This window comes from Peromyscus eremicus, chromosome 23 (genome assembly GCF_949786415.1).
Source record: "Peromyscus eremicus chromosome 23, PerEre_H2_v1, whole genome shotgun sequence".
In the NCBI taxonomy this organism is placed as follows: domain Eukaryota; kingdom Metazoa; phylum Chordata; class Mammalia; order Rodentia; family Cricetidae; genus Peromyscus; species Peromyscus eremicus.
Genome location: NC_081438.1, coordinates 701,526 through 713,018, shown reverse-complemented (window position 1 = coordinate 713,018; position 11,493 = coordinate 701,526). Strand labels below are relative to the sequence as shown.

Genomic DNA, 11,493 nt, shown 5'->3' with positions numbered 1-11,493 from the left:
CCAGCCTTCTGGGCTGAAAACAGGCTTTTCATTCCTTCCCGTGAAGGAACAACATGGTGTGTTTAACATTCTGGGTTCCCCTAGTGCTTATCTGTGAGCACAAAGACCTCCATGTTGCCTACACCGAGGGACCTGTGCTGTTGCTTCTAAGGCATGCTCATATCAAAGAGTAAGGCCACATCTAAGCAGCAGAGACAGGCTTTCTGTAGCAAAATAGGTGAAGAGACACTGGGGTGCCAAGTCCTCCAAGTCCTGAGAGGGACTTTCTTTGGGGGCCCTTCTGCAATACATGGAACCAGGGCAGGGTGAACTATCTGGAAGTCTTAAGCACAGGATGCTGCCGCTTCCTGTTAGCCCTTCTCCCCCAGGTCCCTTGACCTCCTTGCCTGACATGGCCCAATGGGCTCCCACTTTGGTAGGAGTCACAATCAAGTCCTTTCCATACCCATAAGGCCACTGACTCCTCTGGCTTTGTTTCCACCATTTTCTTTTTGTTTCTTTCTTTTTTTTTGTTTTTTCGAGACAGGGTTTCTCTGTGTAGCTTTGCACCTTTCCTGGAACTCACTCTGTAGCCCAGGCTGGCCTGGAACTCACAGAGATCCGCCTGGCTCTGCCTCCTGAGTGCTGGGATTAAAGGCGTGCGCCACCACTGCCTGGCTTGTTTCCACCATTTTCTATTGAGAGACGTCCTTGTGGTTTCTCCAACTGCAGACTCTGGAAGTGATCCTGCAGGACCCTCCCACTCTATCTGCAGGAAGACACAGTTGCTGAGGAGGGTCAGCCACATCCAGGAGCGCTGCTGTCCCAGGGCCTTTGTGCTGGTCCCTAGTCACCTGGAATATGTTTTACCCCTGAAAACACTTGACTCCCTGTCCCATTTCAAGCTGTGGTTCTCGGAGGTGTCCAGCCCAGTCCCTCAAGTCTCTCTCTGTGTGTGGCTTTATATGTCTGATGTCTGAGTAGGGAGGTATCCTGAGTCAGCCAGGTGGGTGCAGAAAGGAACCAGAGATTGGTGAAATTTATCCTTCCTTCCTTTCTTCTTTCCTTCCTTCCTTTAGATTTATTTATTTATTATGTATAAATAAAGTGAAAGTGTTCTGCCTGCATGTGTCCTTGCAAGCCAGAAGAGGGCACCAGCTCTCATTACAGGTGGTTATGAGCCACCATGTCGTTGCTGGGAATTGAACTCAGGACCTCTGGAAGAGCAGCCAGTGCTCTTAACCACTGAGCCATCTCTCCAACCCGAAATTGATCATTTCTGAGAGTGACACAGGGTGCAAGTTGAGGCTGAGAATGCCCAGGATGAATGTGAGAGCCAGAAAATGGGGGATGAAGTGAAAGAGAAGGAATTGCAGCCTACACGCCAGTGGCTGCTTGTCCAGGATCATGTTTGCTGTGTGTCAGTGTCTGGCAAAATTAGAAAAACAAGAGCCATATGTGAAGTTAGATGTGGTGATTTACACTTGTAATCCCAGCACTTGGGAGGCTGAGGCAGGAGGGTTGCCAAAAGTTTGAGGACAGGAGGTGGGTGGTTATGGTGGTGCATATCTTTGTTTGTTTCTTTGTTTTTCAAGACAGGGTTTCTTTCTGCATCAGTCCTTTCTGTCCTGGAACTTGCTTGCTTTGTAGATCAGGCTGGCCTCCGAACTCCTAAGATCCACCTGCCTCTGCTTCCTGAGTACTGGGGTTAAAGGTGTGTGCTACCACCGCCCGGCGGTGGTGCATACCTTTAATCCTTGCTCAGGGTAGTACAAGGCAGAGAGAAGACACAGGTAAGCAAGCAGAGGCAGCCAGCAGCCAGGGCAGCAGTGGGAACTTACATATATAAAAAAAAATATATAAATATAATTATTTATAAATATAACAGCCTGTTCCAGGCTGGTCAGGTCTACATAATGAGACCGTCTCAGAAAAAGGAAATGGAGCTGAACATAGACACCTGGCTAGATCCTATTTGTATGACCCAGGACCAGAACCTGTGCTCAGCTTCATCAGTAACATAGGGACAACAGAATGATACCCACGGTTCCATGCCATTAAACACATCAGTGTCTGGCAATTGGAGCAGCTTCTGGAAATGCTGGGACGCTTGATGGTCTGCACACTGTAAAGCCAGTGGTGGGACTGCAAGAGCAGCTGTGACCTTCCAATGCCAGGGTTGGTACCTTGGGCCTTCAGGCAAGGGCCCACTCAGAACCACTGAGAAGGTGCTGGGGTTATCTAGGCATTAATAGTTATTACCTGAGGATTGGCTCCCTGGTGCACTCCTAACCTGCGCGTTCTAATGAAGTGGTTTCACTCTTCAAGACTCAGCAGCGGCCAGCCTTCTGCTTCTTTGGAGAGCAGCGCCTAGACTAGCCTGGATCCTGGTTGGGAAGCCCCACCCACTGGGTCCATCCCACTAGGCGCGTCCCAGAAAGACTTTTGTCCGCCTTCGGCCGCCTTCCAACGCTTGCCCGCTTCCGCCTTCGTCCACGTGGTCTGCATCAGGGGTCCGCGGCGCCGTGAGTGGGGCCGGCGGGACATTCCACGCTCCGCACGCGCGCGCCGGCTGCGCGATCGCTAGGGCGGCGGGCGGAGGGCAAGGGGCTGTAGTGGGGAAGAGGTCAGCCTCGGATCAGGAGCGCCGCAGGGCCGGAGCTAAGAATTCAGGAAGACGGGGCAGGGGTGTCGGGGGTGCAGAGTTCGTCAGGGATCCGTGAGGTCGAGGGTCGGCGACCGCCACCCCGCCGCGCATGGGCTTCCCCCGCCTGTGGGCCGCACTGCTGAGAGCCTGGGGACGGTGGACGGCGTGCCCTGGCCCGCGCGTGCCCGGGTAAAGACCCCGCGACCGGCGCCTCTGCCCTGAGTCCCCACTGCTGCCCTGGCTGCTGCCTCTGCTTGCTTACCCGTGTCTTCTCTCTGCCTTGAGACGCCACCGCTGCCTTGTACTGCCCCGAGCTATCTGCCTCTGGCCAGAGGCGCTGCCTGCTTGTGTCCAGCTGTGCCTCAAACTCCAACCCCGGAGTTGCCACCGTTTCCCAACCCTGCCAGCCACTCTGTCACTGATGAGCCAGACTGGTCTGCCATTCGGCAGGGTCTGCAGAGACCGTTGAGGCAGGCAATCGGTTTCTGTTGTTGTATCTTTTACCACCTTGGTCACCCATGCCTGTTTTCTCAGCCTGCCCCCTATGGCTGGAAACAAGGTGCCACCAGCGCTGGCTTCACACCAAGACAGGAAGGTCCGAGGTGGCTGGGTCTGGGAGGAGACGCAGCGTCCTCCCAAGAGGGTCAAGGGCGGTGAGGATGAAGAGCCTCCACGAAAGCTGCCGAAGCGCAAAATTGTGCTGCTCATGGCCTACTCTGGCAAGGGCTACCACGGCATGCAGGTGAGGAGGGCTGCGCCTAGACCGCAGCCTACCTGGGTCAGCTCCTGGTTCCCTGATGCTGCTCAGAGCGGGGCCATCCCAGGGAATAGCAAAAACTGAGAGTTCTCTCCATAGGAGACTTGGGCGATTGTCTTCCACTATGGTTAGGCCAGCTCTGTGGCCGATTCACATGTGACCTTGGGAGCAGTGACTCTTCATCATTAGGATGGCACCTGTATAAGAACCTACTCAACTATGTGACATGGGGCAGGTTTACTGATGCTGAGAGTGGAGACCAGAGAGCTGGCAGGTGCTATCTGTCCAGTACCCTGAGGGGCGGCTGAACTCTGCTGAAGAGTATTAGGGGCCCTGGAGCAAGCTGGCACCTAGGCTCTGTCTCTAACCCATGAACTTGACCTTCTGAAAGGGGCGCTGACCAGTGTGGGAAGAATCTTCTTCCCTGTCACCTCTGCTGTTAACATTGCTCCCCCCCCCCTTTTGTTTTGTTTTTCAAGACAGGGTTTCTCTGTGTAACAGCCCTGGCTGTCCTGGAACTCACTCTGTAGACTAGGCTGGCCTTGAACTCACAGAGATCAGCCTGCCTCTGCCTCCAGAGTGCTGGTATTGAAGGCATGCACCACCACACCCAGCTTTAAAACAGATTTTAACCTTTGTTTGTATTTTGTATACCTGGGTGTTTTGCCTGCCCATGTTCATGCACTGCCCTCATAGGCTAGAAGAGGGTGTAGGATCCCCTGGCACTGGAGTGACAGGCAGTAGTTAGCTGCCATCTGGGTGCTGAGAGTCAAGCCCAGTCCTCTAGAAGAGCAGCCAGTGCTCTTAACCACTGAGCCATCTCTCTGATCCCTGTCCTCTCTTTCTAAATCTTAATCTTGCCAGGCTGTGGTAGCAGATGACATTAATCCCAGCAGAGGTAGGCGGATCTCTGGGAGTTCCAGGCCAGCCTGGTCTCCAAATCGATTCCTGGACAGCCAGGGCTGTTACACAGAGAACCCTGTCTCAAAAAAAAAAAAAAAAACAAAAAAAAAACAGAACAAAACAAAAAACACCACCACCAGAATACCTTAATCTTGATCCACAGGATGTTCATTGCTGTGATGTGTCCAACCAAAACAGTGGCTCCAAAAAATACTGTCTGGTCAGGCATGATAGTGATTTTGAGAATGAATGATTCTCAGCAGTGACACAAGTCATGTCCTGTTCTACTTTAAAAAAGATCCTGGGCTGACTGGTATGGTGGCACATGCTGGTCATCCTGGCATTCAGGAAGTTGGTGCAGGAGGATTGCAAATTCAAGGATAGTCTGGGCTAAGGAGTCAGACCATGTCCCTCTCCAGTAAAAATAAAAAAATAAATAAAAGGGCTTCACAGTAATTTAACTTAAACTATGACATTGGTGAGAACACACAGACTATTCACTGCTCCTGGGGTGACTGGTCTGCTTTTTTGAGGGCAGTTCTGATTATGGAAGATTTATTTACTATGGATGCAGTATTCTGTCTGCATGTGTGCCTGCATGCCTGAAGAGGACACCAGATCTCATTACAGGTGGTTGTGAGCCACCATGTGGTTACTAGGAATTGAACTAAGGACCTGTGGAAGAGCAGCCAGTGCTCTTAACCTCTGAGCCATCTCTCCAGCCCACAAAGTTTTTACTGTAGACTGTCTGAAGAATTTTGTGCCTTCCTAGTAAGATCCTGTTTGCCTCAGTTTCCCCATTAGGGAAATGACAAAGGTGCCTGGCTCACAGGGCTGAGTGGGGGTTGTGGTTGCTTTTCGTTACAATCTTTTTATGTCATTTGGGAAGTGTCCCTGACTTCACAGTGAGTTTTGGGGTTGACTTCAGTGGCAGTGAGAGTACACTTTGGAAAGATTTTCTCATGCAGGGAGCTTGGTCGAGGTGCTCACAGGCCTGTTTCCCTTGGGAAGGTGTTCTCTGAGAGCCAGGGATCCAAGTTTTGGGGATTGGTAGGATGTATCTGAGTATGTCTGAGTTTGTGCAGTCATGGTTAGGGTAGGACCATGGTTAGGGTAGGCTGAGAGGTGCAGCATTAGAGCTGGTTCCAGAAGTGATGCTCAGCTTCCTGGCAAGCTCATGAAAACAGGATGTCCATTTTTTTCTTTAGAGGAATCTGGGGTCCTCTCAGTTTAGGACCATTGAAGATGATTTGGTATCTGCCCTAGTCCAGGCAGGTTGTATCCCTGAAAACCATGGCACAGACATGAGGAAGATGTCCTTCCAGCGATGTGCTCGCACAGACAAGGTATGTGTCCCATTTGCCTGCTGCTTTCACTGTCCTGTCATCTCAGGGTCCACCTGTCAGAAGGGATCCTAGCCAGGGGTCATGCCTGATGATATGATAGCAATGATATGATTTTGATAGTAATGACATGATTTGTGTTCTGTTTTACTTAGAAAATAAAAACAAAACATAGGTTGGCTGCATTGGTGGCACTTGTCTATCATGCCAGTATTTGAAGGAAAGAACACTTTGTTTAGTTGTAGGGAGGGCCAGGAGTACAGACTGCTAAGCTGGTGCTGGGTCCCAGGTGGGCTGCACAAGGCCCTGTCTTCACTGGCCTTTGCTTTCTTTGGATAGCTCTGTCCGAGGCCAAAGTCTTTGCCTCACAGCCACGCATGATAGCCCCCCACAAAGTAGATAGGATTATTAGGGTGACGGCACTTATTTTGTTTAGGTGGGTGGATCCCCCCTCCCCGCCTTAATTTTGGTTTTGGTTTTGATTTTTTTTTAATGTGAGGCAACAAAAAGGGTTGGAGAGAGGATTTAGCATTTAAGAGCACTTAGTGTTCTTCCAGAGGACTAGAATTTGGTTCCTAGCACCCATATCAGGTGGCTTACATCTCCCATAACTCCAACTCCAGGGGATCCAATGCCTCTGACACTTTTGGGTACCTATACACATAATTAAATATTAAAAGAAGTGTATAAAGAATACACATAATTTAAAAATTTGAAAAAAAGAGAGATGATTTATTGGCCACAGCTCAGAACAAACAGAAGTAGTCCGGGATGCCACAGGTCCAGAGCAAAGACCGACACAGGCTGTTTTGGTTCTAAACAAGGCAGGTCTCACAAGCTGTCTTTGCGATTGGATGGTGATGGAAGTTCTAACTCCAGGAGAAACAAATTATGAACAGTAGCCTGTAGTGCAACAACTTACACCAGTGTCTCTGGCCTCTGGCATTTCTTATACCTGTTCCCACAGCCTTTGGGGACCCCTGTGCTTCTGCCTGTACATTGCTTCTTCCTCCACCTATGTACTTGTGACTGATTGCTGAGCTAGGTAGGGTAATCTTAACAGTCTGCATCATTTATCCGAACAGCCAAGATGTGTTTATTGCAACATACAGTCGGTGTGAGCATCTACCAGTGGGAAGTGTCTTCACTCTCCCTATGTGGCACCAGGACTTTTTCTTATTGTTGTCGTTGTGTGGGAGTATGGGTGTGCACACGTGGAAGTCTATCATAGGCTCTGGGGATCAGGTTATCAGGCTTGCATGGCAAATGCTATCACCTACTCAGCCATCTCTCCTGCCTGAGTGAGAGGTTTTTGACAACATTGTGTACCCACGTGATAAGCATATTGCCACAGTGGCTCATCCCACAGAAGAGGCTGCGTGTGGCTGACGGCCTAGCTTTTGTAGTCCAGACTGTGAGGCTGAGGCAGAAGGATTTCAAGTTTGAAGACAGCCTAGGCCACAGAGTTCAAGGCTTTATAGCAGGACTCTTGTCTTAAAACAAACAAGAGAAGAACACTGGGTCTACTTATGCACACTTGTCATCCCCTCAGAGGAAGATTGTAAAAAGTCTGAGGTCGGCTCGGTGTACACCGTGAGTTACAGGCCAGCCAGGGTCACCTGGGGAGACACACTCCCAAACAAACGAGTAACAACAAAAACAAGCACAGTGAGAACAAGATGGTCCCTTAACTACTTGTTGCCTGTGCAGGACCAGAATGGGGTGCTGCTGGCTGAGCTGGAGTGTTGGCTGCCTCTTCTGGCCTCAGGACCAGGGTGTAAGGGTTGTGCAGGAATACAAGACCCCTAACTCATCTCTCTTCCCTGCTCTGTTTTCTTCACAGGGTGTGTCTGCAGCTGGGCAGGTAGTATCCCTAAAGGTGTGGCTAATTGACGACATTCTGGACAAGATCAACAGCCACCTTCCATCCCACATTCGGATTCTGGGTAAGCTTCCCTGTGCGAGCACCCAAGTGGCCTCGTGTGGACAGAGGCTGTGCTTGCACTGCCACTGGCCAAGCCCTTTGGGAGTGAAGTGGGGAACCTTGCAGGTGCCCAGCAGGTGCTTGGGGTGCTGTGAAATTCAGTGTTGCTCCCTCAGGATTAGCTAGTTGAGCACACAGTTCCATGGTCTTTGGCTGTACTGCTCTGATAATCTGTGGGTACTTTTCTCATAAAGTGATGGTTGTGAACATGGAGACAGATGGTTAAAACAAGGCCAGCGGTGCTCTTTTGTAATAGGACGGGCAAATGGACTTAGAGAACCTGGAGCCTCATGCTTGTTCCAAGCCATATTTCTAGCCCCTTTTAACTTTTTTTTTTTTTGTAATTATTCATGTTGTTTCACATGCTTTGGTGTTTTGCCTGAATGTATGTCTGTATGAGGGTATCAGATCCCCTAGAACTGGAGATACAAACAGCTGTGAGCTGTCATGTGGGTGCTGGGAAATGAACCCAAGTCCTCTGGAAGAGCAGCCAGTGCTCTTTTTTGTTTGTTTGTTTGAGACAGGGTTTCTCTGTATAGTCTTGGTGCCTGTCCTAGATCTTGCTCTGTAGACCAGTCCGGCCTCAAATTTACAGAGATCCGCCTGGCTCTGCCTCCCGAGTGCTGGGATTAAAGGGGTGCGCCACCACCGCCTGGCTCTACAGCCAGTGCTCTTAACTGCTGAGCCATCTCTCCAGGCACCCACTCCCACTTTAACTTCTTTTAAATTTGTTTTCTTTTGTTTGAGACAGGGTCTTTCTATATAGCCCTGGTGGCTGTCATAGACCTCACTATGTAAACTAGGCTGGCCTTGAGTCTATAGAGATCTGCCTGCTAGTGCTGGGATTAAAGGTGTGCACCATCACGCCTGGCTTTAAAAAGTTTTTTAAAAGTTTTTTGTTGTTGTTGTTGTTGTTGGCAGTGCTAGGGCTTAAATTCACAGCCTTGTACATGGTAGTCAAGTTTTTTTTCCACCTTTTCTTTTTTTCTCTTCCTATCTCTTTAGATAGGGTCTCACTGTATAGTCCTGGTTGGCCTGGAATTCTGCTGTGTAGACAGATTGACCCTGAACTCACAGAGATTTGCCTCCTGAGTGCTGGGGTTAAAGCACTTAGTACCAGTAAAGTTTTCTGTCTCTGAGCTACGGTCCCTAGCCCACTTCCTAAAAAAAAAAAAAAAAAAAAAAAGCTGTGCTAGACTGTGCTGAGAACAGCGAGTTCTTGTACATCCTGGGCCAGAGTAAAACTCTCTCAAAAATAAAATGAAATCTAAGTGAGTAATATATAAATAAATAAGATGGCCTTTTAAGGGTCTTGCTGTTACATCCAGGGTATTCTTGATCTTACGGTCTTCTTGCCTTGCCCTGAATGCTGGATTTATGTGTGCACTACCATGCTTGGCAAATAGAGTACACTTTTATTTGGTTTAGTCTTTTTCTGACCTACGAGGACAGTTTCATCCTAGAATCCCCTAGAGTAAACCCTTTGAATGTCACTTTTGATCACCTTTGAAGTGTCTTGCTATTCATGTCCAGGAAGAATATCCAATGAATTACCTCTAGTTTGGTGGTGTTTATTTATTTATTTTTTGTCTTGTTTTTCTGTTTGTTTTTGTTTTGTTTTCAAGACAGAGTTTCTCTGTGTAGCTCTCTCTGGCATGGTAGCCTCTTAGCGGCTGTATACCTAAAGAAAACTGACTCTCTTTGCCCAGCAGCCATAAATTGCCAATAGCTCTTCAGCTAGGGGTGAGAACCTCCAGTTTTGCCCAGTAGGTAGCATTTTCTGGCTTTTGAAATCTCCTATATATGTAGAAAGATTTAGCATTCTAGGTCCTAGTTACTTTCTTCAGATGGCTCCTGACTCAAGGCCTGGTCAAAAGCTGCCGCAGATTTATAACCTGGGCTTGGCATGTTTGCCAACTCCAGTCTCAGCAGACCCTTAGGTTTTTGTCATTTGGGTTTGTTTCATTCTGGGTTTCAGCACCGTGTGGATTCTGAGTTCAGAATCAGAACTGGGTACCTGTCCTGGGCAAGTGGTGCCAGAATCATGCTGTCAGGATGTAACACCTTGGAAGCATTTCTGCTCACCTGGGTTTCTTACGTGCTGCCCTGTAGGACTGAAGAGGGTCACGGGCGGGTTCAACTCCAAGAACAAGTGTGATGCCAGGACCTACTGCTACATGCTACCCACCTTTGCCTTTGCTCACAAAGACCGGGATGTACAGGATGAGAGTTATCGCTTGAGTGCGGAGACCTTGCAGCAGGTCAACCGACTTCTGGCCTGTTACAAGGGCACCCATAACTTCCACAACTTTACCTCACAGAAGGGGCCCAGAGAGCCCAGTGCACGCCGCTACATTCTGGAAATGTACTGTGAGGAGCCCTTTGTACGAGAGGGCCTGGAGTTTGCTGTGATCAAGGTGAAGGGCCAGAGCTTCATGATGCACCAGATCCGGAAGATGGTTGGCCTGGTGGTAGCCATTGTGAAGGGCTATGCCCCTGAGAGTGTGCTGGAGCGCAGCTGGGGCGAGGAGAAGGTGGATGTGCCGAAGGCGCCGGGCCTTGGCCTAGTCCTGGAGAGGGTACACTTTGAGAAGTACAATCAGCGCTTTGGCAGTGATGGGCTGCATGAGCCCCTGGACTGGGCACAGGAGGAAGGGAAGGTGGCCGCATTCAAGGAGCAATACATCTATCCCACCATTGTCAGCACTGAGCGGGATGAGCGGTCCATGGCCCAGTGGCTCAGCACTCTGCCTATCCACAACTTCAGTGCCACTGCGCTTGGTGCAGCTGGCACAGGTGCCAAGGTAGGAACCTGGTCTACAGTGGGCATACGTGTCCATGCTAGGGCTGGGTGGGCTGGGCAAACACTTGTCTTTGGCCCCAGTTGTAGATAGCAAGCTGAGTTCCAGAGACTCTCCAAAGTCACACAGCCCCTGGAGGAATGGGGATTATAGGGTCACTGGGCTACCTCCTGCTCCTGCCCCACCCCGTGATCTTGGCTGCTTGCTGAGGCAGTTGTTGACCTAGAATAGCCCAGCTGTCCTCTGTGCAAGCTTACTCATGGGCTGGCATTGGGCTGAATCTGCTGAGCAGTCTGTCTGGTTACAACTAAAGGTATAGGCTGCGTGTGCCTGCCTGTTCAGCTGCAGTCTGTTCCCGTGCCTCCAGTGGCCTTCCCTCTACTAGGGTGGCTTTGCTCAGCCCAAGCCCTTGGCACTGTGCCCAGGATTCCATTGTTTTCCCCTGTGGGCCCCACACACAAGTTGGGTCTCACGGTCCTTTTCCTGTCTGCCCCCTTTCCTACAGGTCCCCAGTTCCCTGGAGGGCAGCGAAGGGGATGGAGACACTGACTGAAACTGCAGCCGCTGCCACTGCTGTGAGGGTTGCGAGTGCAGCCTCTGCACTTGCCTGTCTCTCAGGACAGGGAAGCCACGAATTCTGGGGCCAGCTTATGGATGTAGCCTGGCTTCATAACCTCAGGATATTAAATTCTCATCCCAGGAATCAGCCGCCTCTTTTAGCCCATGCATTGTGTGTACACACTTAGCATGAAAGGACACTTTTTTTTAAAAAAAAGAAGTGATTTTTCTTATTAAATATGTTTTGCTTAGTGAATTATTCTTTTCCTCTTTTCCTTTTTCGGTTGTGAGATGAGTGGGACACTGCTGTGTTAGGGATAGCTGAAGGGCACAGAGGGTCAGCATGGGGGTGTGGTTGACAGGGTGAGTGCAGTGGTATGTCCTGCCAACAGCAGTATGCTCCCAACTGCCAGCTGTACCCTCTTTCTTTCTATCCTGGCCTCTTTGAGTCCAGTCCAGTTTTCTCTGCAGTGGCTACATTGGTAACGTGAGCTCTTGGCTGTCATTTCATGCTACTTATT

General features: G+C 49.8%; 1 protein-coding gene across 3 annotated transcripts; it reads left to right on the top strand.

The window, feature by feature from the left end:
• The first annotated feature begins 2,427 nt into the window (after positions 1-2,427).
• Positions 2,428-11,228, top strand: Pus1 (pseudouridine synthase 1). Of its 3 annotated transcripts, none has more exons than XM_059249570.1 (6): positions 2,428-2,504; positions 3,161-3,368; positions 5,495-5,632; positions 7,473-7,575; positions 9,726-10,417; positions 10,920-11,228. In XM_059249570.1, the coding sequence occupies exons 2-6, from the start codon at positions 3,171-3,173 to the stop codon at positions 10,965-10,967; spliced, it is 1,179 nt and encodes a 392-aa protein (XP_059105553.1). In that variant the 5' UTR covers positions 2,428-2,504; positions 3,161-3,170; the 3' UTR covers positions 10,968-11,228. The 3 variants fall into 3 exon arrangements, with proteins under 3 accessions (XP_059105553.1, XP_059105552.1, XP_059105554.1); XM_059249569.1 differs by lacking the exon at positions 2,428-2,504 and adding an exon at positions 2,511-2,815; XM_059249571.1 differs by lacking the exons at positions 2,428-2,504; positions 5,495-5,632 and adding an exon at positions 2,511-2,815.
• The last annotated feature ends 265 nt before the right edge of the window (positions 11,229-11,493 follow it).